Raw genomic sequence first — 27,037 nt, 5'->3', positions numbered from 1 at the left:
CCAATGTCTTCCACTCCTTATTTTAGTGTTAAAATGCACTCAACACTCCTGGGTCCACATTTGAACGATTCTAGAAATACAAACGGAGAAAAAACATTCCTCTTAAAATCTCTTATGTACTGTTAGCACTGTAAAGTCATATAATAAAATAAAAATGAGATATGTTGCTTCAAAGATAGGCATAAACTCTGGCGGGTCTTCCTCACACCCGAATGTAGCAGTTCACGGAGTTAAAGGCTGGGGGACATACTTACATATACCTGCAGCCAGAGTTAGTGTGATACTAATGATTCAGTAAGCTGCCCCATAGCAACTGTAGTCTGGTCGCTGAGATCGTATACGGCAGCGGCCAGAGTAAAGGATAGCATGTTAGCGGTTGTAAACCGCCAGGCACAATCATCAAGCAGTCATTTACAGTGATGGAGGTGGAGGAGGAAGGCCATCGATGTATCTCCGCGCCTCATCGGTCGAACGTAGCCACTTCTTATCTCCGTCGGGAAGTGTGATGCGGAGCCGTGTGGGATATAGGAGAGAGGGTCTGAGCCCTCGGTTGTAGAGATCCTCCATAACTTCCCTGTACTCGGCTCGCTGGCTCAAAACCTCGGGGCTGTAGTCTTCAACAACTCGGATTTGCTGGCCGCGGTAGTCCAGCCTCCCTCTGCGGCGGGCCTCACGGATCAGGAGATCCTTCACCTGGTAGCGGTGCAGACAGAGGATGACGGGACGCAGTCGCTGTCCGGGGGGCGGCTTTGCTGTTAGTGAGCAATGGGCTCTATCGATCTCGGGCAGAGATGGAAGCGTCTCTTTTCCAAAAACCTCGCACAGCAGATCGGAGAAAAAAGCTGTAGGTCGCCCACCTTCAATAGACTCCGCCAAGCCCAGGATGCGAATGTTTTGTCTTCTGCTGCGGCCCTCTAAGTCGACGACTTTAGCCTTTAGCTTGGCGTTGCTTTTCTGCAGGCTGGAGCAGACGTTTTCTAGCTCACTGACACGCTGGCTCAGGTCCTCCGAGGCGAGCTCGAGAGACGAAAGGCGCTGGCCATGTTTGTCAACTGTGGAGCGGACCTGGTCGAATTTGTTTTCCAGCTGGTTGAAGGAAGTTTTAAAGTCAGCAGCTAGCGCCTGTCTGTGCTGGTCAAGTAGCTCAGAGATAGCCTCCATGGTTAAGCTAGCGGGTTGGTCGTCTTTTTTCCCTGACTTGCCGCGATGTGAAGTCATTTTGAAGCAAACATAGGTTAAAGAAAAGGAAATTGTTCAATATAAATTACCCAGTTTGCAAAATAAAGGAGTGAATGAGTGAGAAAAAAGCAAAGTAGGCAGGAGCTCTTGCGCGTCGCGTCTACTCCATGCGGCAGCCGACCGGAAGTCCCCTGATACACTATTTTTTCACATTGTGTGAAATGTGAATAAACATTTATAGTCAAAATTAATAATTAAATGACATCATGGTGGGCATTGTACATCTAGTAAGAAAAAAGAATATTTATTACATGGGGAAAGTTTAGTTTAAATGTGTTGTAGAACTATTACTGTTACTTTATCTACATAAGATCAAATATTTTGGTATGAACAACTGCATTTTTTATTTAACCAAGTATCCTGTATCATAACTACATGTCTGACAATTGTAACAAACCAAACCGCATGAAAATCGGTTGAGAATTCAGCGAGTAATGATGATTTTAATCATAAATAATCTCCTGCCTCAATAGACATTTGATTTCTTTCATCAATTTGAAATAAAATTGTCATCCTTGCTGTGTTTATGTCATTACAGCTGAGATGGAAGGTCCTCTGCTGGCGCTGTGCTGCCGCAGCTTCATCGGGTGCCGGGAATGCATTGCAGTCCTGCTGTCCCGGAGTGCAAGTTGCCCAAAGTGCAGGACACCTATTAGTCAGGACAGGACTGTTGCTGTGGCTGGCCTGTCAGAGGCTATAGGGACAGTGAGAGGCCTTGAGCTGTGATAGATTGTTTTTCCTTTAGTTGTTCATATGTTGTTACCATTACTATGGTAGTCATTAAAACTACAATTGCAAATGTTGCATTACAAATGCACAAACATGTTAAATTAGAAATGTTGCATTACAAATGCACAAACATGTTAAATTAGAAATGTTGCATTACAAATGCACAATGTTTTTATTGTGCATGTGAATTTGTGCAGGGCCAGAACCTGACTGATCTGTTTATTAACTAAAATGTATTGACAATTTTAAATGACTATTTAGCGTGAAACTTGCTGTGAGTCCTAACCCCACTGACCTGCACTTAGACACTCAGCTGGTTGCATCTCTGCAGTGACATGGGAACAGGGTGACACTGGACAGGCTGTGTAGCCGACTTATTGTTCAAATTCAAATTTCTTAGCATCTTATCACTTATTGTTATATATTTAAAATACTATAGATCTTACTTCTGGCAACTTGCATTGAATTGTATTTATACACGTCATACAAGGAATTCTTAAACAGGCCAACAACCTGACTATGACTGTACTGAAAATTAAAGCCCTAGCCTTGTTTTGTGTGCTGTGTTCAGAAGACTCCCCTCAAAATGAAACATTAGAATGTAAATTGATGACATTCAGTTCCTTAGAGGACAGTTTCAAAATGCCTTAATATGTGACTGAATCAATTCAGTAAAAATGTCAAATTCCAATAAAATATTCACCCATTATTCATAACAATCTACACATCCTACAACACACTATTTCTTTAAGTTAGTGGGTATTTGATAACTCCCTCCACTTATTTAAGACATTTTGCATTTTAATAGGCTTTTAACTATGGCAAGAGAGGGTACAATACACCAGTAAAATTAACTTTATTTCATGAATTGCTGCATTTTTAACTGACATAATTAGACCATGTTGTGTACACCATCACTGATGAATACAAACAACAAATACAATACCACAGTGATTTATAATGACTTCATTTTCTGGGACCAGTATGAGCTACTGTACATGTTTCATGTGGGCACTGTACAAAGATTAACCATCTCTTCTAATCATCCAGTAAATTAAAAGACAGTTCTTAAATACAAAACTGAATCAATGTACTCTTACTTATTGTGTATTTAATACACTCAGAACTCAGAGTGCCTTGGATTTCTTACTTCTTGTTTACAATTGTTTGTACTGATATCACATATCTTGTCATGCTTTGATAAGACATCTGGCATTAAACTGTGTGGTGCCTCTTTGGATCTCTGCATCCTTTCTTACAGAAGAATTAAGCAAGGCTGTGTTCTAAACTCATTTATTATTCAATATCTGTAAAGACCCAGCACCATGTGTGTCTTAGTCCTTTCCTTTGCACTGAAAAGCTAGCTGTGTTTCGCTTTGAAAGCCACTCTTAGTAGGTACAGTTTGGGACTCAGAAAGCAGACATGTTGAAACACCTTCACTCCTGAGGTGAGCGACACTCCATCCACATCTGCCTCTCCTAGTGTCTCACAAGCTCTCTACTCTGGTCCTCTGGAAACTCTGTAATAAAAGAAAATGTTTTGTTAGGTTTAAAAGAGATGTTTTACATAAAGACTGCATAAAGAAAATATATGACCGAGGTTCATCTTTCCTCTTTACTTTGATGGTGTTTACTGTACATCCACAGATGAACAGTGTATTAATTGTAGCTTAAGTTTTTACCAAAATCCCCCAATTTTAGTGGACCAAATATCATTTGACCAATTAAAACAAACTTAATCATGATATCTAATATTTGGTGTCAAATTGTTTTCAGTCATCGACTGTCTGAACTCTGTGATCCCAGAGGACATGTATATCTCCCCTGCCCTGGTGATAAACAGGAAAAAAACAATTTACAATAAGAAACAGTGTGTGTAGTATATACAGAATATGCAGAATATTATTGTTTTACCATGGGTGACAGAGCTGTACAATTGTGTAGGGTTAATGTGAAAAGTATGACAGATCTGTATGACAGAGCTGTACATTGTGCAGGGTTATATGCACAATTATAGGGACACATGACATTTATTATATTATTTAGAACATTTCTTTACTTTACAGTCTGCATGCACAAACACTGCTGGTAATATACACATTTGTGAATACAAACCACACTAGAGTTTAATAAATCAAAAATGCATATCAAAACACTCCTATGTCCTTACTTTTTTGTGATCAATTTTTTATTGGTTTTTCCATTTAGTTTAAAACAAACAAACAAACAAACAAACAGATGTGGCAAGCATCAATTGGACAATAATAGCAACAGCAACAAAGAAAATAGAATGGTAGTGTAGCATAACAAACAAAAAATAGATAAATAAATAACAATGGCAATACTACCAACCAAACATATCAACAATATTGAGTGTTGACAAATAAGAAAAAGAAAAAGAAAAAAATATATAATAATAATAATAATAATAATAATAATAATAATGAAAAATAGATAGACAACCCCCCTCCCGCCCCCCAAATCTCAAGGGGTCCACAGGCTTTGTCTCTATGAAGTACACTGCTGAACATACAAACACGCATAGAAATTCAGAGCTTTTAAACAAGCCTCAACCAATACTGCCCTCAAAACCCAACGCCTATAGGGCCCTTGAAAGAGGGCTGGACCACTTAAATGGAGTCAATGTCATAAGAAACTCAATAATCTTTATCAAAAAGTAAATAAATACAGAATAAGTAAATAAAACCAGAAGAGAGGAAAAAAAAGGGAGAAATAAATGAGAAAATATATACTCAGAGTGCCACAACCCCCCCACCCCCCACCCCACATCCAACCCACCCACCCACAGGACCCAAAGTAGGAAAAGGAGATGGCTACAATAAAGATTTTTGAGTGGAGATGGCATCATCCCAACATGAAATGTTTCCAGCTTTGGCTAGGTGCAAGTTAGCTGCCCAACGTTCCATAATGGCTATATCTATGAAATCTAACAACCATTTATATAAGGATAACAAATGAGGGGGTTTCCATCTACATGCTATCAGCCTTTTAGCGGCAGTGAGACCAGCCAGAAAAAGGCGTTTAAGTTTAGCAGGTAGGTTCAAACCAGAAGTGCCATTAAGTAATAAGATGGTAGGCGAATAAGGAATCTGCTTAGACAATATTGTGGACAGCATACTACAAACACTCTTCCAGAAAACCACAACACCTGGGCACTCCCAAACCATATGGAAGAAGGTGCCTAAGCTCTTTTGCGAACACAGAGCGCAATTAGGAGAAGGCAAAGCTTTAAATTTGAACAAACTGCGTGGAGTGAAGTATGACCTGTGTATGAAATTGTAATGAATAATTCGGTGGTTGGGGTTTCTGGAAGAAAAAGACAAGTTTTGCCAGATCAAGTGCCAGTCCAGATTATTGTCATCAGATGGAAAGTCCTGCTTCCAAACTCTGTCAAGAGAGAGTAGTTTGTTTGATGCCTGCATCAGAATGGCATAAACAGTAGAAACCAAACCCTTAGTCAGAGCCTTATGAAAAGGGTGTAAACCTAGTGTGCCATCCCAAGGCACCCCATAAGTGCGCATTGCCGTACGCAACTGAAGATAAAAGAAAAAGGAGGAACCAGGTAAGTTAAAGAGTTTCTGAATGTCTGAGAATGAGCGGAGACCTTCAGCCCCAAAAATATCAGATAATGTAAATACACCATTATTTGCCCAACTGGAAAAATATATAGGACGCCCTCCCAACTAGAGACGAGAGTTAAAGAATATGGGTGACTGGAGATACCAATTGGGAGACACTTTACAACATTTTTCAACAGCGCTCCAGGTGGAAATTAGCTCAGTGATGACAGACCCAAATTTCAGCTTAGATTGTTTAATAGAGATGTTGGAGTAAATAAGATCTTGTAATCGGTGGGGCTGAACAATACTTTCCTCAATAGGACGCCAAGATACACAAGATGCTGTGTCAAACCAGGTGGAGAGAGGGCACAACACAAAGGACCAATGATACAATTGAAAGTTTGGGAGTCCTAAACCGCCAAATTTTTTGGTCTTTGAAGGACAGATAATTTAATTCTGGGTCTTTTACCAGCCCAAATAAATTTAGAGAGTAGTGAGTGAATTTTCTTCCAATAACCTTTGGGAGGTGCCAGAGGAAGCATAGAACTAACAAAGTTTATTCAGGAGAGAGTATTCATTTTAATCACTGAAATGCGGGAATGAAAAGACAAAGATGAGGAGCTCCACTTTTGAAGACTATTTTCCACCTCAGCAAGCACTTTCTTATAATTGTTAGTCACTGTGGCTGAAACTGTAGGAAAAATTGAGACTCCTAGATATTTAAACGTCTGGACAACTGGTATGTTTAGTGTGGCTGCGATGGTAGGAACCTGTCCAGTGGAAGAGTTCAGAGGTAATAGTGCAGATTTTTCCCAATTGATTTTGTATCCTGAAACCTGGCCAAAGTCCTTGAAGATGTTTAAAAGGTGAGGAAGACTATGAGAAACATTATGGAGGAAAAGAAGGATGTCATCTGCATACAAAGATATAAAGTGTTTGGTATTATGTATACTAATAGGGTTATGGCTGATTGACTGCCGGACTGCCTGGGCAAGAGGCTCAAGAGATAAAACTAATAACAAAGGCGAGAGGGGACAACCCTGTCGAGATCCTCTAGATATGAGAAATTGCCTAGAACAGGTGCTCCCTGTCAACACCATTGCAGTTGGGTCATTATATAAGGTTTGAATCATAGATAAAAAGTTATGTCCAAAGCCCATATGATGCAAAACCTGCCACAGAAAATGCCACTCAAGGCGATCAAATGCCTTCTCTGCATCAAGCAACAAAATGGCATTTGAAGAATCTGCAGTGTTGGAAGCTTCTATGATGTGGAGAAGGCGATGGACATTATCTGAGGCAAGGCGCTTCTTAATGAAGCCAGTCTGATCCGCATGAATTAGAGTAGACAGATGTGGTTCCAATCAGGAAGCTAAGACTTTGGCAAATAACTTAGTATCAGCATTTAAAATTGAAATAGGACGGTAACTTGAGCACTCAGAAGGATCCTTGCCCTTTTTTAAAAGTAAAGAAATAATAGCAATATGAGTATTCTTAAAGAAAGAACCATTATTAATTATAGAATGAATTATCTCCAGTAAAAGAGGACCAGTTTGAGGCCAGAAGGCCAGATAAAACTCTGGGGGTATACCATCAAGCCCTGGGGATTTATTCTTACTCATGCTCACTAGGGCTTTGTGCAATTCACTCAGGGTTATTGGAGCATCAAGTTCAAGGGCAGATTCATAAGGAAGCTTTGGAAGTTGAAGGGGATTCAAAAAGCTTTTGCATGCATGCTCATTATAAATAAACTTTGAGGAGTATAAACTGGAGTAAAATGAGCAAAAAATATAATTTACCTCAGTTGGAGCAAAGCACAATTTACCTGTGGAAGATTTAGCAGACGATATGTTAGCCAATTGTTCATTGGTTTTGAGTTTCAAAGCCAGTAGATGACTTGGTTGGGCACTGTACAAGTAATCAAGTTGCCTAGTCCTATGAATGAGAAAATCAGATTTGTTCCTGAGTAGCTGATTAAGGTTTTTAATTAACAGGTCTTGCTCGAGAATAAGGTCAGAGGTAGCATTCAGAGACAAAGAACTCTCTAAAGTTGCAATTCTATTTTCTAAATCTACAATATGCTGCCATCTTGTTTTGTTTAGATTAGAGGCAAATCCAATTGATTTGTCCCTTATGAACCCTTTTACAGCTGACCAGAGTACCCTGGGATCATCAACAGAGGGTCTATTTATCGCTAAAAATTGGTCCAGTTGTTCTTTCATTTCCCTTAGAAAGGATTCATTCTGCAATAAAGTGGAATTAAACCGCCAACGGGCCACTCGTTTGGGGCCCGAAGGGATTGCCAGTTTGCCAAATACAGCCCTATGGTCAGAAAGAGACATAGGAAGAAGAGCGAAATCAGAGGCTTTTTCAAATAAATGTTTAGAAATGAAAATGTAATCTATACGGGAAAAAGTTCTATGACGTGATGAGAAACAAGAGAACTCCCTTAGAGAAGGATTAGCTGTCCGCCAGACATCTACTACGGCACAGTCTGAAGCCCATTTCCTTAATGCAGAGGAAGCAAGACGCTGGTTTGCCCCCTCAGCTACACCAGTTCTATCTAATGAGTGTAACCAAACCGCATTAAAGTCACCTCCTATTATTAGACCAAAATCAGATAAATTCAACATAAGTTTAGTCAGATAATCAAAAAAGCTCCTATCAAAGGAGTTAGGGGCATAAACAGAAACAAAGGCTACTTTTTCATCATTTACTAGAGTTTTAATAAAGACTACCCTCAGAATCCTTCCCAGAGCCTAAAATGGTAAACTGAAAGCTACGTTTAGCAATAATCGCTACTCCTCTGTTTTTTTTTCAAATTTGAGGAGGAAGCAATAACATAATAAAATTTATCATAAGGTCTGGAGACATCCCTTTCCAGTAGATGAGTTTCCTGAAGAAGAGCCACATCTATTTTCATCCTCTGCAAAAAGTCCAGAGTGCTTGTACGTTTATGAGGAATATTAAATCCCCGCCCATTCCAAGACAAGAGAAAGACACTAGTCATGGGTGTCTGAGCAGAAAAATAATATCAGAAAAATTAACCAAAAACAGCCACCATGAATGCAAAATAATAAGTGTAAAGTTCTATCCCTTGGGTCCTGTCCCACCCAGCCATTATCCCACAATCCTGAGACACCCTTACCTACCCACCCAGCCTGCCTTCTTTCCCTTCTGAAACCCAAGAAAACGAGTCCCAAACCAAACAGGCTCTCACAGCCCACCCTCAAAAAAGGAAACAGATGGAAAAAAAAGTCCATCCAGAGCCCACCCCCACCCACCCCCCAGAATTGAAGTGACAGTGAAGGACAGTCAGATAACCCCTTCCTCTCCATAAAAAAAGGATAACCTTTATTTGAGTATACATTGCATAATAAAGAGAAAAAAAAAAGAAAGATTGGGTTCATAATATTAAAAAAACAAAAAATTGATGCAAAAGAAAACTATTAGGCTACAAGCCCCAACTGTTAATAAGACTCAAATAGGGTTATGCCAAAATCAAGTAAACATAGCTAATAAAAAAAGAAAAACATAACAAAAAGCTGCTATTCATTAGAAAACCATCAACACTGTAAGTGAACGATGAGAATAATAGCATCCTGCCAGATATAGGTTGCTGCTTAACAAAGCGGATAAATGATAACGTCAGCACAAAATATATATATATATATATATATATATATATATATATATATAAGTATCAACAAAGAAAAAGAGAGGAAAAAAAAATAAAAAAATAAACTGGCAGGCCCTTCATGACAAAGTTGCCGATAAAACAACTGTAGAAAGTCAGAATGACAGGGACGCCTCCTCAGTGACGTCCCATCAGCTCTGACGCGTCCTCCAGGAAGTAAACAAACCAGCGTGTAAGGACTTTGACAGTACGGTACAGTAGAGTAGACAAGAGCTCAAAACATGAGCCTTACCCCAGTCAGTCAGCGGGATTGTCCTCCTCTGGACAAAGAAACTTCTCCGCCTCAGATGGATCACGGAATAGATGCTGTTCTGATCCACGGATGAGTTTGATGACCGCCGGGTAGAGCAAAAACGCCTGGTATCCCAGCTGTCGGGCCCGGTGCATGACAGGGAAACAGGGGCGCCTCAGCTTCGATGTGTGGTCGCTGTAGTCCGCGGTGAATCGGATGGTGTGCCCGTCGACTTCAATTGGATTTCCCCTGGCTTCTTTGAGGATGCGGTCTCTGTCTGTATACCGGAGACATTTGATGATCAAAACTCTAGGAGCTGAAGGAGATTGGCGCGGGGGACCAACGCGGTGTGCTCGCATTAGCTCCGGAGGATTAGCAGCGAGTCTCGGGAACCATTTCGGCATGTTAGCACTCAGGTAGGCTAACGCGTTGCCCTTTTCTGCTCCTTCTTTTAAGAACATCACCCGTAGGTTGTCCCTTCTGCTTGTGTCCTCCAAATCTGCCAGTTTGGACTGGATCTGGTCCAGAGAGTCGCCATGTATTGAAGCTGTAGTCTCCGCTTTCTTTATGCGCTCCTGAAGTTTGGCGGAGATGATGCGTTGTTTGTCAATCTCCTCGGTGTGTTTGTTCAGAGTCGCTTGCATGTTATCAAGCTGAGTCTCTATGCGGTCAAATCTTTCGTTGGCATTCTTCTCAGCATTGTTGAAGTGTTTCCTAAGAACAGCTTCAAGAGAGGCCATGAGGAGGCTTTCAGGTTCCTCTTCTTCATCCTCACATACCGGTTTTTTAAAAGCGTCTCTAGATCTACCATTGTTCCGACCTTGTTTCGACATAGCAGAAAGCACAGGTTTTAAGCTTTCGCCTGATGAAAGTTAAGAAGAGATTCCAAAACCTGGCAGTGAGCAGTGCTTCAAACAATTTGGAGAGAGAGGAGCTGAAGTTCTAGTCTGCCATCTTGATTCAGTTGTGTCCTATGTCCTTACTTATATGACCAGTAAGGTCTACCATAAATATAGACATTTCACACAGACTTATGAGCAAATGTTCAAATGAGGTGCAAAACAGCCAATAATAACAAATGAGTAAGTTAAGGGGGAGCGTACCTATGTTCCCCGGGTTCTATGTTCCCCGGGTCCTATGTTCCCCGCTTTGTATGGGACCCCAAAAGGGTCCTATGTTCCCCGCTTTGTATGGGACCGGGGAACATAGAACCCTTTTTAATAATAAGGGTTCTATGTTCCCCGCTATTCCCCAAAAGGACCCGGGAAACATAGACCCTTTTTTTTAAAAAAGAGTCCTAACCCCTAACCCTAACCCTAATCCCTTTTTCTTAAAAAGGGTTCTATGTTCCCCGGTCCCATACAAAGTGGGGAACATATTTCTTTTTGGGGAAAGCGGGGAACATAGGACCCTTTGTTTTTTTAAAGGGTCCTATGTTCCCCGATCGGGGAACATAGAACCCGGGGAACATAGAACCCGGGGAATATAGGGATGACCCCAGTTAGAGATAGCATACAACGGCTGTTTATTAGCTACAACAGCTAGCTAGTTTACCTGCAAACAAATTAGCATTGTTAGCGTTGGTTATCTTCTGAAACTAGCAGTTAGCTACACTGCTGGCAGGTCAACAACTTAAACAGTGTTGGGTTGGAGACATTTAGTGGATAAGATCAACAACAACAAAATTGACTTACTTCATGACTGCAGCAGCAGTGCATCTCAAACACTTTGTGTTTACTTTGAAAATCCCCGGTGATCATCTCTCTCAGTTGCGAGAAAGTGGCGGAAATATCATTGTATAACAGTTATGAATGATGTTAATTATTTAGGCTATTTGTTGTTAGTTGTATTTATTTCATTTCGCTCTCCTTAAATTGACCGCTGCAGCCAACACGCTTCAAAACAACGCGCAACTTTTACTTTGAAGGCTGTTTCTGGCTCTCGACTTCCTTTTTCAATTTTCATTGTACAAGTTGGATAAAGGAACAAGCTGACGCTTTGACGCGCTGAATTGCATTACACGTCTTATGACAATGAAATAGGAAATACCCCCAAAAGTGGGATTTTTCATTATACAACGTGAACAATACAGATGAATTATACTTAATGCATGGACCGGGACCCAGAATGCTAATGTGATTTTTAATTAGTGTTTATAATGTGTATGTTCAGAACATGGTGGCTTATGTTGGTAATTGTGATTTTGTGCTGGTTTATGTTTTCAGCCATGAGGTGTGAGTGATTTGACTGTTACATTTCTTTTGTAAAGCTGTATTTTCCAATTGAAATGGATGTGCTTAAAAGTGTTTTACAAAAGCTGTGTATAACTGGAAGCTACACAGAATTTTCTTGAAGGTTAAGCCCCCTGCTGGACCACCTGATGCGATGCAAGTCTTTCATGAACTTAATGTAGTTGACAATGTAACAAAAAGGACCTTTGTCCAGCAGTTCCTATATACACAAATAAGGTAACATAACATTTTATGAATCGCGATTTTTTATTTTCTTTTTATACAAAGCAATCACAGTCCAACAACCCAGTGAAAAGTACATCTTATGTCGTATGTATGCAGTGCGTCTCAAACACAGTGTGTTTACTTTGAAAATCCCCGGTGATCATCTCTCTCAGTTGTGAGAAAGTGGCAGAAATATCATTGTATAACAGTTATGAATGATGTTAATTATTTAGGCTATTTGTTGTTAGTTGTATTTATTTCAATTTGCTCTCCTTAAATTGACCGCTGCAGCCAACACGCTTCAAAACAATGCGCAACTTTTACTTTGAAGGCTGTTTCTGGCTCTCGACTTCCTTTTTCAATTTTCATTGTACAAGTTGGATAAAGGAACAAGCTGACGCTTTGACACGCTGAATTGCATTACACGTCTTACGACAATGAAATAGGAAATACCCTCAAAAGTGGGATTTTTCATTATACAACTTGAACAATGCAGATGAATTAGCGCAAGACAGGCTTGATGAGAAATGCTATATTGCGTTAGATGAAATGGTGGAATATATATACAGTACAGGCCAAAAGTTTGGACACACCTTCTCATTCAATTCGTTTTCTTTATTTTCATGACTATTTACATTGTAGATTCTCACTGAAGGCATCAAAACTATGAATGAACACATGTGGAGTTATGTACTTAACAAAAAAAGGTGAAATAACTGAAAACATGTTTTATATTCTAGTTTCTTCAAAATAGCCACCCTTTGCTCTGATTACTGCTTTGCACACTCTTGGCATTCTCTCGATGAGCTTCAAGAGGTAGTCACCTGAAATGGTTTCCACTTCAAAGGTGTGCCTTATCAGGGTTAATTAGTGGAATTTCTTGCTTTATCAATGGGGTTGGGACCATCAGTTGTGTTGTGCAGAAGTCAGGTTAATACACAGCCGACAGCCCTATTGGACAACTGTTAAAATTCATATTATGGCAAGAACCAATCAGCTAACTAAAGAAAAACAAGTGGCCATCATTACTTTAAGAAATGAAGGTCAGTCAGTCCGGAAAATTGCAAAAACTTCAAATGTGTCCCCAAGTGGAGTCGCAAAAACCATCAAGCGCTACAACGAAACTGGCACACATGAGGACCGACCCAGGAAAGGAAGACCAAGAGTCACCTCTGCTTCTGAGGATAAGTTCATCCGAGTCACCAGCCTCAGAAATTGCAAGTTAACAGCAGACCAGATGAATGCCACACAGAGTTCTAGCAGCAGACCCATCTCTAGAACAACTGTTAAGAGGAGACTGCGCCAATCAGGCCTTCATGGTCAAATAGCTGCTAGGAAACCACTGCTAAGGAGAGGCAACAAGCAGAAGAGATTTGTTTGGGCCAAGAAACACAAGGAATGGACATTAGACCAGTGGAAATCTGTGCTTTGGTCTGATGAGTCCAAATTTGAGATCTTTGGTTCCAACCGCCGTGTCATTGTGAGACGCAGAAAAGGTGAACGGATGGATTCCACATGCCTGGTTCCCACTGTGAAGCATGGAGGAGGAGGTGTGATGGTGTGGGGGTGTTTTGCTGGTGACACTGTTGAAGGCACACTGAACCAGCATGGCTACCACAGCATCCTGCAGCGACATGCCATCCCATCCGGTTTGCGTTTAGTTGGACGATCATTTATTTTTCAACAGGACAATGACCCCAAACACACCTCCAGGCTGTGTAAGGGCTATTTGACCAAGAAGGAGAGTGATGGAGTGCTGCGGCAGATGACCTGGCCTCCACAGTCACCGGACCTGAACCCAATCGAGATGGTTTGGGGTGAGCTGGACCGCAGAGTGAAGGCAAAGGGGCCAACAAGTGCTAAACACCTCTGGGAACTCCTTCAAGACTGTTGGAAAACCATTTCAGGTGACTACCTCTTGAAGCTCATCGAGAGAATGCCAAGAGTGTGCAAAGCAGTAATCAGAGCAAAGGGTGGCTATTTTGAAGAAACTAGAATATAAAACATGTTTTCAGTTATTTCACCTTTTTTTGTTAAGTACATAACTCCACATGTGTTCATTCATAGTTTTGATGCCTTCAGTGAGAATCTACAATGTCATAGTCATGAATAGTGATAGTCATGAAAATAAAGAAAACGCATTGAATGAGAAGGTGTGTCCAAACTTTTGGCCTGTACTGTATATATATATATATATATATATATATTTGTGAAAAAATTTCAACTACTATCTGAAAAGTAACTATAGCTATCAAATACGTGTAGCTTGAGTAGAATGTACAGTATTTCCCTCTAAGTATAAAGTAGCACAAAATGGAAATACCCAAAGTACAAGTACATCAAATTTGTACTTAAGTACAGTAGCTACTTGAGTAAATATACTTAATTATTGTCCATCACTGCATTTGTCTCATCATTATGCTTTCTGTCTACATTTTTATGTAGACTTGACAGTTTACTTGGTACACCTAGAAAAAAAACAAAAGCAGTTTAATATTGTATTAAGTCTAATATTTTATTGAAGTGTTGAGTTGTAGATTGTGTTACTGCTGTCAGTATAATCCAGTACAGTTCAACAGAACTGTACTGGATTATACTGACAGCAGTTTCTCATTTAGTCTGTCCTCACCAATATAAATGGGATCAAACAGGTCAGATGTTAAGCGGAAAATTTTATTCAGCCACACTTCGGACATCAGGTATACAATTCATATCAGATAATTAATATTTAAAATGCTGTTGAATAAATACTACAATAAACACAATTAATCTTTAAATACAATAAATAAATTACAATAAATTCTTAAATTAAAATCATTATTGAATGGTAAAAGCACATAAATAAGCAAAAGAATACATACAAAGAACAACAATGAAATTAACAATGTTACAACATTTAATAATATAATAATATATCTTATATACTGAGACTGAATATTCCCCATTAGACATACCCCAAACGAATTACATTTCATATTTAACCACTACAGAGATATCAGCGATGAATTTCAAAAGGACTACCCGAGCCACCTGATCTCACAGAAATACGTGAAATGACTACGACCTCTTAACACCGCATTCCGTGGTGGCAGCACGTAATGGGTTGAAATTACGTGCTGGTACCACGGAAACAAGGCCAATGTAAAGTCAGTTAGGATCCTTTTTCATGGTGGACACACGGATTCCCTGATTCAATAATGTCCTGTATACACACAAAAACATGAAAGTGTTCTTGATATTAAAACGGCAAATATATTCCGCAGTTATAATTTCCCACCAATAATAATAATAACTAGAGAAGCAATTTCTGAAGAAATTGCGGGTGTGAATGCTGCAAGCTGAAGCCACGCTGCAATGCTGCCTTGAATACAATAAAGTTTGAATGATTTGAATGTTTGAAAGTTTGTTGAAAAGCTGACGCCACAGTGAATAGCTGCCTTTAATAAAATAAAGTTTGAATGATTTGAATATTTGAATGTTTGTAGAAAGGCTGACGTCACACTGAATAGCTGCCTTTTTAATGTAATGATGTTTGAAGAATGTTAGCAGAAGATGAACAGGAGGCCACTAGAAAGTGCATTTCCTGCAGAACATGCGTGTAGATGCTGAATGCTGAAATGAATTCAAGACCATGGTTGAAAATGCTGAAAGTACATAAATATCAAACACATTGCCACAAACATCGGAAAATCTTCACAGAGCTGAACGTTTTGACATTTGAATGCCTGCTGTAGTTGTAGGCATACAGAAATTATGTCACAATATGCAAATTAAATGAGTTAATTTACTCCCATCAGATTCCTGTTTCTTTATTTTGAGGATGAGATGACAAAAACAACACAAAACAAAAGAAATCTACTGTGTAAATATGTTCAAAATGCTGCTTTACTGAGATTTATGAAATCTAATATAGCCGCCGCCTAGTGACGCCACAGTATGCAAATTAGATGAGTTAATTTACTCCCATGACAAACTTTGGGTCATGATGAGTAGGTTTCTCATTTACGGTATGCCTTTATCTCTCACCACTTTCAAGCGACAGCCTTTTGACATGTTGAAATGAATATTTTCCTCAATAAACTCTGGCACCTAAAGGGTTAAAATGGAGATTCTGCCCCTGTCATGTCTGCATGTAAGATGTAGACACGCACACACATCATGTTTCTGTGAGTTTGTGTGGCACAGCGGTTGCCATGGTAATAAACTAGGTGCACCTGGCAGAAGAGCAGAGAGAGAGTGACAGAACACAGAGAAGAGACCTCTTTTAGTGGAGATTTAACTCCTCGAACAAGTTCTTCCCATTCCCAAATTGTTGGTCCAATCATCAAAATAAATTGATGGTGAGAGAGATAAACTTGTCGTGAACGCATGTGTCATGTTTTATATGTGTCGAGTCAAAAATGTGATCACACGAGCGAGTTACAAATGTGTTGCACCTCAGCTGTTTTCCAGAAATTTCTCCTCTCAGTTTACATGGGAGTGAATGAGAAAAAAATCGGCGCTCCCTTCGCTTTGGAGACACTCAGCAAAAATGTGTACGTGTGACAGATTCCATGTCAACATTTCTGTGACCAGCACAAATTTTCCTACGTTTTGGTTTTTTGATTGTGTATATACAGTGAACGCTGTGGCCGTATGAGCGAGTTGAAGAGAAAATTTCTTGATGAGTTTACAGCTGGTCTCCACTCTAGCAATGACATCACCCACTCTAGCTCACGCAATACACACCCATTATAAAGTCTGAGAAGGGCTGAAAATTTCATGTATTTTAAACTGACTTTGTAGAAGAAGTAAAAGAGATATTGAAAATTTGAATTAGTTCCTGAAAGTCGACGGCAGCGTGAACGTTTGAGAGTTGGAATGGAGTTTCTACATCAATGTATGAATTCGTGATGTGTGGGTGAAGATGAGTGAGTTTGAAGGATTTTCTCATTGACTTCCATTATAACAAAGTTTCAGAAAATGCTGAATATTTTTGAAAGTTTGAATGGGATTGAAAAATTGAATCATATGTAAAAAGTCAGCAAAATGATGACTATTTTCCATTTTGAATGGAGTTTCTAGCAGAAAGTATGAATCGGTAGTTACAGTTTGAAAAAAGGTGAAATTTTTTGATTTTTGAGGATTCCGTAATTCATTCCCAATGATTTGGGAAAAATCGGGAATATCTGGGAAAGTATGAATGTTAGGAATGTGAAGAGTCATTACGGTCTTGTCCTAATTCAGCTGAACGTTTTCATGTTTGAATGGTTTGAATCGGTTGAAGTTTGTGGAACTAGTAGCGGTCAAACCGTTTTCGTTGAATGGGATTTAATAGGAATCGGAATTTTAACGTTGAATTCCCAGCAAAGTATGAACGTTATGGAAAAATCTGAAAGTTTCCGATAATGTCCTAATGAAGCTGAATCAGAAGAAGTTTGAATGGTTTGAATCGGTTGAAGTATGTTGAAGATAATTGATGTTGAAAAACGCAGCGGAAGAATAATAATAAGAAAAAAAAATAAAGAATTTTGGTAACAGAAGAACATAGGGTTTGAATGCTTTCAGCACTCACACCCAATAACATGATAGTTCGGCTGTACTAGATATTTGATATATTCAGTAGATTTACTTTTTTACGACACTATTTTACAACTCTACAACCGGAGTCCCAAAAACGCTGTTTCTAGAGAACTTGCTAAAATATCTGAAATTAACCATCATCCTTACTTTTTCTTAACATATTTCATCTAGGTACGGTGTCATTACTAGTTCGGCTTTACTAGACATTTGATATAATCAGTAGATCTATCTTTTTACGACCCTATTTTACAACTCTATTTTACAAGCTGCAAAAACCTACCGTCCCAAAAGCGCTGTTTCTAGAGTATTAGCTAAAATATCAAAAATTAGCTGACATCTTTACTTTTTCTTAACATAGTTCATCTAGGTGCAGTGTAATAACTAGTTCGGCTTTACTAGATATTAGATATATTGGGTAGATGTATCTTTTTTCAACCCTATTTAGAACCCTACTTTGCAAATCAGAAGAACTACGACTATGTTGCTGATATGTATCAAACTGCATGGCGCAGTTCTAGGGAATTGTAGTTTTTAAAAAATATAAGTGTTTTTTTAAGGGGATGGTAAACACACTTGTGTAATCAGATTTTAAATATCTAATTTCTAAATGGGTGAAAATTAATTGTATCCATATTTTACCCATATCTGACAGCACCCCCAGTTGTTGACTACACTCACATGATAGTTGAGGTCAAGAGCTCTCTATAATAATTGGTCCCATGTCTGTACCCCTTTTCGTTGCTGAGTTAAAAGCCCTCAAACATGCACTGAGGTCAAGGTTCAAAGGTCAATGGCTGAAAGCAGGAGCCATGTAGAATCTTCATACTGACATATGTTACTCTCCAGGTTGAGACCTTTCCAATGATGTATTTGGTTTAGCTCTATGACAAAGTTTTGATTTTTATCTTCTTTTTGGGCACAAGACATGCCAGGTGTAGTTTCAGAGAGCACTTTGAAGGCCCAGTGTATAAAATGATTTTTGTTTGTTTCTTTGCTTGTTTTTTACTTTTTTACTGTAGATAGTTACCAAAATGAGTCATCCTCAGATAATACAATACTACTAAAAAGTAAACCAATAATAACAATAATGAAATAAGCAAAAATAATATTAAAATTATATTGAAATTGTAAAATCTATTTACTGAGTGGAATGGTAACCTAATAGATAACTTAGATACAATTTATTATTGTTTAGACACTTTATTATTGCTTAGATACTATTTAGCCTATTATTGTATTTACTTTTAGCATGTTCTACTTTTATCACGGAATGTGGTGTTAAGAGGTCGTGGTCATTTCACGTATTTCTGTGAGATCAGGTTGACCCGAGAGAGGCTGCTCTCAGTGGGGTAGCCTGAGTGCTCATAAACCCATGTTTATTATCTATGAGCGCTGACACCGCTGTCATCTAGCGGGATCTTACATTCAAGTGGGTTCTATATTAATACATCGACCCAGGATTTTGAAGTTTAAACTACGCATGAAAACACTACGTTCAGTGACAAAACAACATTAACATAACGGTAACTACGACGTACAATTGTGGGCTTTTCCGTCACTCGCCATTTCCGATGATTGTTGCGAAATGCATGCTGGGATACCTGGCTGCCTTAAGTTCACACAAGTCTGCTCCGATGCATCCCTGGTAAAAGGGGCATGGCAGGAACACATCCGGGCATTTGGACTGAACTTGGCTAGATGTGAACTTAAAATTGGAACAATACTTGGGCTGTAATTGATGATGTGTCACAAGTCCACAAGAACACAAGTCCGCACAAGAACACATATTGAGAAACGGCTATTGTTCACCACTTGGCAGTCTCGAGTGGAATGACGAGCTAGTTTCAGCGTGCGCAGTTGTAAAGGACCCCGGACCTTGCTTAGGGGTCCTGCCTTATGCCTGTTCATTTTCCTCATGCTATTACTGCCCCCTGGTGGGGAATTCTGTACATATACGGTGAAAAGAGGATAGGGCCCAAAATGGAGCTTTGAGGAACCCCTCAAATAAGTGGGACTGCAGCTGAAGAATATTCCCCAACACAAACTGAAAAACTAGCTCTCACCACTTTGTGACACCTATCAGCGTCCCATAGCAGCACACAAGGCACCTTTTACAGTCACTGTGTTGTGCACAGCTAAAACACATTGTAACAGGTGGTTAATGTTGTGAAAGCGTTGTGGTTGTGTTGAGGCAACAAAACTGTGGTTTCCTGGATGACAGTCTGGTTTTGTTTGACCCATCCACCTTTCCTCCCTCCTACCCTGCGCAGACTTTTTTCAGTTGCTCTCAACATCAAGTATAGCCATGGAGTTAGATGAAAGCCTGGTGTGTCTTATACAAACGCTGAAGGGTGCCTTTGGTTTTGACATCACACCGTGAGGGACGTGACAAAGCGTTGCTATTTGACGCCCTGGTAATTAGAACGGGCTAAAAACTCCTTTCTGTTGGGTGTCTTGGACCATTTTATGGCAGTACCTTTAATGCCTGCATGCTGTTGATGCTGCAGCTTGTAATACACAAGCGGAAACCCTGGATTGTCGCAGGAAGCTGCCTCTTATTCTGGATTTTGCTCTGTCATCAGCATCTGCAGTAGAGGTGCTCCTCCTGTACCCTCAATCCCTACATTTAGTGCAGACATGTTGTATAGAAGGTATAAATGGCAAAAGTATTGAAGTAATTTTTGTTTTTTAAAGATTAGTGACTCAAAAATATCCTTTAGTAAAGAGTAGAAGTACCGTTTAAAGAGAGGAACATTAAAAGTACTCATTCCTTAAAAAAATTACTTTTTCAACCATGTGCCACCTTCAGTCTGGAGTAAAGGCAGTAGGTCCAGAAGTTTATTCAAAATCAAGGGGACTGTGGCACCAATAAACAGCATGATGTCGTGACGGTGTTTATGAAGCAGATGTCCCTGGTTATGGAATCTCCACTGATTAATGTAGGGGGGGCGGTATGAGGAGATGACGTGCCTGAGCTGCCTGAACAGGACAGCGGATGGCACAACACACAAGGCTGACTGACTGAGTTTGCTTATATAGACATGAATAATACCATTTATGTTTAGGTTTTTGGAGTATCCTGTTTATGTGTTTGAGCATGTAAACCCCATACCCTGTTGTCAGAAACCTGAATAAGCCTTTATCTCCTTCATGATAGCCTGTGAGAGGGCTCTGCCCATAAACTTTCACTTTATGCGGATGACCTCCCTTTCTGCACAACTTACCCAACAGTATCTTTGCTTCTACTTATGGATATGTTTCAATGCTTAGGTAGACTCCTGGGCCATAAATTATACTGTTTAAAAAGTTTGCTTTTTTCTACAAACCAAATAGCATCAGATCTTAACTACATTAACTTTTCATTTAGGCTGAGGCGTCGGTGGCTTAGTGGTAGAGCAGGCGCCCCATGTACAAGGCTGTTGCCGCAGCGGCCCGGGCTTGACTCCAGCCTGTGGCCCTTTGCTGCATGTCACTCCCTCCCTCTCTCTCTCCCCCTTTCACACTTGTCTGTCCTATCCATTAAAGGCTAAAAATGCCCCCCAAAAAAATTTCATTTAGGCTGGAACATCATTCATTTTCCTTTCTGGGAATTATTGTTACGCGATCCCTCTGTGATTTATATGGCCATAATTTTAACCTAACCGTACAAAACTGGATCTTGTGAGATTGCTATCACTACCGGGTTCCTTCGCAGGCATGTTTAACAAGATAACAGTGTTGCCCTGTTTTTATAGCAAATGATTCCTTTTTTTACCTACAGTAAAGGCCTTTGCACATTGAGTCAGTTTATTCATCTGAAATTGCTGCATGTCTAAAAATAAATAAGACCTCACATTGTGTCAATTATATTTGCACACTGAGTCCGAAACATTCATCCATCATAAAAGTTTTTGGAAGAGGTTAGTTTTTTTTGCGTTTTTCACATCTGTCAAAACAGGACACATCTGTGACAAGACAGAGGAACAGGTTGCACAGTATCCTTACATAACTCATATAGTTCACTTTCAACAGGTCAGATAGTAATATCAAGGTGGATAATGACGAGGAGGAGGAGGATGTGGACCGCACACAGACAGAGAGGGAGGACAGCTCGACCCCTTCAGCCATAGTACCAAATGCCAGACACAGGGAAAGAGTGGCAACATGCAGAACGGTAACTCCAGTGGAGAGAAGCAGCGGAGGAAATGTGTCTTTTCATTTTGTCAGGTATATTTAAATTTTTGCAACGAATAGAACAATACAATGCACCGGACTCAGTGTACAGGGTTTCTCTGCATAATTTTTTTTTTTTTTCCTTCACATGAGGGATTAAAAAAATCACATCAGAAAAAAAGGACTCACTGTGCAAAGGCCTTTAATAGAGACAGTAACATTTTTCCATTCATTTGGAATAGATCCAGCCCATGATCAAGACAAACCCTTTTGGAGATGCCTAGGTTAATGGGACAGTTGGGCCTAATTTTATGTTTTATTACTGGCCAGCTAATATAGCTAGACTAACTTGTACCCTGAGAACTATCAAACAAGTCAATAATTCTGTAATAAAAAGCACTCTTAAAATTTAGCATCAATTCAGAGAACACTTTAATTCCTATGCTTTGACACATAATCATATTTTTTCTCCTTCCCAGCCTGATGCAGCATTTCAAATGTGGCATAAAAACGGTTTAATCTTTTTTAGCAACTTATTCATAGATGGTTGTTTTGCTTCATTAAAAAATCTCAAAAAGGCTCACTACTTTAGATACCTGCAGGCCCACAGCCTCATCTAAAAACATTACTCGTTTTATGTTCTGCTGATAAAGAGACTCCAAAATGGTCTGTATACTAAGGGAAATGTCTCTCAAATATGTAAGGTTATCCAAGTTAATAGTTTGCTTTCCTTGTATAAAACAAAATCAGCCTGGGAGCAGGATTTAAATATTGAGTTTACTAAAGAGATATGGAAACACTACCTATAGCGCTTTCATACCATCTCTCTTTGTCATAGGCATAGACTTATTCAATTCAAAGTGTTACATCGTTTGTGCTTCCTGAGAGAAACTGTCCAAATTCTATCACAGTGTGGATCCTACCTTTGTTGGGTGCCACCTGAACCCAGCCACAGTGGGCACCTGTTCTGAGAATGCTCATGTTTGACTACATTTTTGTATTGTGTCTTTGAAGCCATCTCATGTCTTTGTTGTAAAACAATTGAGCCCAATTCAATTACTGCTATTTTTGGAGTACTCAGTGAGGGCATATACATTACTACACCCCAAGCTAATTCTATAGCATTTGCCTCACTTCTAGTCAGGAAGCAGTGATAAGGCCTTAACATCCACAAGTTGAATCAAAAAAGTGTTATCTTTAATTCCATTACAAAAACTCAGATACAACAGAAGTAAGTCCTGTCAGAAATTCAGGGACACCTGGCCACCTTCAAAGAATTCACTCTTAGTCAGTCTTTTTCATAAACACTAGTAAATCTCTTCCCTTTAACTTAATTAGCCTCTCTATTCCAGATATTAGGACTGGGACTAGATGATGTATCACTGTAAAAAAGGATTTTAGAGGGTGGTAGATAAAACCCATACATATAATTTATGCATCAAGTGAAATAAATGGGTGAATTATACCTACTCTGCCTATTTGTTAATAGTAACAACTGCAGCATGAAAAAATATAATAAAATGTACTCCTAGATATTGTATAATTCCTGCACTACAACATGTGCATGTGTTGGTGCCCATGCAGCAAGGCCAAAGTCAGATTGATTCGTGGGACTGGAAAGTGTTGAGCTGCATTCAGACACTGCATACTTCCGGTGGGTTACTGTTTCTCAGAATACACAAACCAATCAATGGAGCATGGTGTGGTCAATTAATCAATTAAAAAAACTGACATGATCAGTGTAATTTCTAGGTGGCAATGTGATACAGTGGTTAGTACTGCTGCTGCTCAGCTGGAGGGTTCTGGGTTTGAATCCACTGGCTGGCTGGGACAAAGAGATAATATTTTTCACTTTTTATGGGTAATCAGTTGTGTAATGTAGTTTAAAATGAAATCTACTCAAACAAACTGAGTGCAAACTGTTACCTCAAATTTACTGAGTAGGTTCTGCAGGTTTGTTTAAACTGTGTAACTCAGGATAATTTGACCAAAGTTAGTGCATTATTCATGGATTCATGACATTGATAATGAGCCTGTTTTTTCAGTTGTTATCAGTATACAGTACAGGCCAAAAGTTTGGACACACCTTCTCATTCAATGTGTTTTCTTTATTTTCATGACTATTTACATTGTAGATTCTCACTGAAGGCATCAAAACTATGAATGAACACAAAAAAAGGTGAAATAACTGAAAACATGTTTTATATTCTAGTTTCTTCAAAATAGCCACCCTTTGCTCTGATTACTGCTTTGCACACTCTTGGCATTCTCTCGATGAGCTTCAAGAGGTAGTCACCTGAAATGGTTTCCACTTCACAGGTGTGCCTTATCAGGGTTAATTAGTGGAATTTCTTGCTTTATCAATGGGGTTGGGACCATCAGTTGTGTTGTGCAGAAGTCAGGTTAATACACAGCTGACAGCCATATTGGACAACTGTTAAAATTCATGTTATGGCAAGAACCAATCAGCTAACTAAAGAAAAACGAGTGGCCATCATTACTTTAAGAAATGAAGGTCAGTCAGTCTGGAAAATTGCAAAAACTTTAAATGTGTTCCCAAGTGGAGTCGCAAAAACCATCAAGCGCTACAACGAAACTGGCACACATGAGGACCGACCAAGGAAAGGAAGACCAAGAGTCACCTCTGCTTCTGAGGATAAGTTCATCCGAGTCACCAGCCTCAGAAATGGCAAGTTAACAGCAGCTCAGATCAGAGACCAGATGAATGCCACACAGAGTTCTAGCAGCAGACCCATCTCTAGAACAACTGTTAAGAGGAGACTGCGCGAATCAGGCCTTCATGGTCAAATAGCTGCTAGGAAACCACTGCTAAGGAGAGGAACAAGCAGAAGAGATTTGTTTGGGCCAAGAAACACAAGGAATGGACATTAGACCAGTGGAAATCTGTGCTTTGGTCTGATGAGTCCAAATTTGAGATCTTTGGTTCCAACCGCCGTGTCTTTGTGAGACGCAGAAAAGGTGAACGGATGGATTCCACATGCCTGGTTCCCACTGTGAAGTATGGAGGAGGAGGTGTGATGGTGTGGGGGTGTTTTGCTGGTGACACTGTTGGGGATTTATTCAAAATTGAAGGCACACTGAACCAGCATGGCTACCACAGCATCCTGCAGCGACATGCCATCCCATCCGGTTTGCGTTTAGTTGGACGATCATTTATTTTTCAACAGGACAATGACCCCAAACACACCTCCAGGCTGTGTAAGGGCTATTTGACCAAGAAGGAGAGTGATGGAGTGCTGCGGCAGATGACCTGGCCTCCACAGTCACCGGACCTGAACCCAGTCAAGATGGTTTGGGGTGAGCTGGACTGCAGAGTGAAGGCAAAGGGGCCAACAAGTGCTAAACACCTCTGGGAACTCCTTCAAGACTGTTGGAAAACCATTTGAGGTGACTACCTCTTGAAGCTCATCGAGAGAATGCCAAGAGTGTGCAAAGCAGTAATCAGAGCAAAGGGTGGCTATTTTGAAGAAACTAGAATATAAAACATGTTTTCAGTTATTTCACCTTTTTTTGTTAAGTACATAACTCCACATGTGTTCATTCATAGTTTTGATGCCTTCAGTGAGAATCTACAATGTAAATAGTCATGAAAATAAAGAAAACGCATTGAATGAGAAGGTGTGTCCAAACTTTTGGCCTGTACTGTATATGTATGTTAATATCTTTATATTATGTGTATTCTGCATATCCCTATGTGTGCACATATTTATGCGTGTGTGTATATGCAGTATACTTTTGTAAAAGATAAATTATTGAGTGGTTTGAATTTCTACAAAAATCTTAGCTCCTTTGTTTTCACATTGGAATTCATAATTAACGTTTTATTTTTCAATTACCATTATCTTGATTTTTATTACTATTAAAGTTTTCTATCATGATTACTATTTATTAAGCGTTTATTTTTCTCTTTTACCAATGTCCGGGGAGGGTGGGGGGTGTGTGCTTGAATGTTTGTACTTCAAATGTCTATTTGACACTCCTTTCAACCAACTATGTGCACAGCAAAGGCACCAGCTCCTTTGTTTATATCAGGGAACATCTTGTTGCCCAAAGATTGGCTAAGGTACCTGGGGAAAAGCTAAAGAGCCCGGCCAGAAGAAAAGAAAGAAAACATATTCATTATTTTATATTCCATTTCTGCCAATATATCCCCCTAAATTCTACACAGTGGACCTTTGAGTTATCAGAGAAATAGGATGAGCACACAATTCCATGTGGTGGGTGAGCCGCCCATCTCTGACATGCCAAGCAGCTTTGGAGAAACGATGATTTAAAAACTACTTCATTTTGTGTTTTTACTGGTTTTAATCACCTGGTTCGTTTGTTTTGGAGATAAAGAGATCTCTGTGGATAATTTTGCTCCCAGTAAAAACCACCTGAACAATGAACACTAAGGGAATTCTAACTGGGAGAAGTTTCACCTGGTGAAATCTGCAACAAAGAGCATGGATACCAAGAGATGAAGCTCCGTTGAATTTCTGCCAACAACCACTAGGGGCGCTAACGCCATTTTGGACTGTTAAGCTTGGATTGTTGCGCCCAGACAACATGCAAGATGTCAAGGAGAGGAGCAAAAAAGTAAAAGAAAACAGTGTAGTGCAATTAACTGCAACAACTATCAGTGGAACTATGATAGACGTAAGCATTAAGGTAACGTTAGATACACGGAAGAGGAGAGCGAGTATAACGTTACAACCAAGACAGTCAAACGCAACCCCGGAGTTTTAAAACTCAACCGGAGTCAGTGATGACTGATGAGTTTTAGAATAAGGTTACAGTGCTAACGTTAGATAGTAGCGTTTACGTTACTATGAAGTGGAAACGCACAAGGAAGATAACGTTAATGTTTCAGAGGCTACGCTATAGTAGGCTAACGTTAGCCATTAGCAACTGGATGCTGTGTTGTCATATATAACGTTATGAACTGAACTGAACTTCTTTCTCATTTTTATGCGCAGCACAAAAACAAAATTACATTTCGCATGCCCCAAGCAAAAAGAAACAAAACATTTAAAAACAATTTGTGCAACATTTAAGAAAGAACACATAGTGCAATAGTAAGATGAAAAGGGTCAACATTTCACAGTCAAAAACTCCACATCCTGAGAGCAGGCGAAACCACGGTCATCTCAGGACTAGCTCGACGTAGCAGGCCAAGCTTGCTACACATCCTGAGCTCTCTCGGTTGTAGTGTTAGATCTCTGTAGCGGTTTCTAATGTCTGTTAGAAACTCGCGACTGTATTGCACTGAAGAATTAACTTCTTGTTGCACCGTTTCTTTCTTTTGCCAACTGATTTCCCTGTTGGAGCAGCTGGAGGTGGAAGCGGTGGTCTGCATTTGTCTGCCATTGTTATGGAGAAAAGTTTA

The 27,037-nt window shown here is 39.6% G+C and overlaps 2 protein-coding genes across 9 annotated transcripts in view; both read left to right on the top strand.

The window, feature by feature from the left end:
- The window catches only part of mettl22 (methyltransferase 22, Kin17 lysine), a 90,491-nt gene extending 87,283 nt beyond the window's left edge, over positions 1–3,208 (top strand). For all 8 annotated transcript variants that reach the window (XM_033643910.2, XM_033643907.2, XM_033643908.2 and 5 more), the window contains one exon: positions 1,778–3,208. In XM_033643910.2, coding sequence (XP_033499801.1) covers positions 1,778–1,939 — 162 coding nt within the window. In that variant the 3' untranslated portion in view covers positions 1,940–3,208. The remainder of the gene's footprint in view (positions 1–1,777) is intronic.
- Positions 3,209–9,298: 6,090 nt separating this feature from the next.
- The window catches only part of LOC144458615 (uncharacterized), a 106,868-nt gene continuing 89,129 nt past the window's right edge, over positions 9,299–27,037 (top strand). The window contains exon 1 of the mRNA XM_078161438.1: positions 9,299–9,894. Within this exon, the coding sequence (XP_078017564.1) occupies positions 9,695–9,894 (200 nt within the window). The 5' untranslated portion in view covers positions 9,299–9,694. The remainder of the gene's footprint in view (positions 9,895–27,037) is intronic.

This window comes from Epinephelus lanceolatus, chromosome 18, assembly GCF_041903045.1.
Source record: "Epinephelus lanceolatus isolate andai-2023 chromosome 18, ASM4190304v1, whole genome shotgun sequence".
NCBI classification, from domain to species: Eukaryota; Metazoa; Chordata; class Actinopteri; order Perciformes; family Serranidae; genus Epinephelus; species Epinephelus lanceolatus.
The sequence above is the reverse complement of the archived record's forward strand: the minus strand, read 5'-3'. Positions and strand labels throughout refer to the sequence as shown.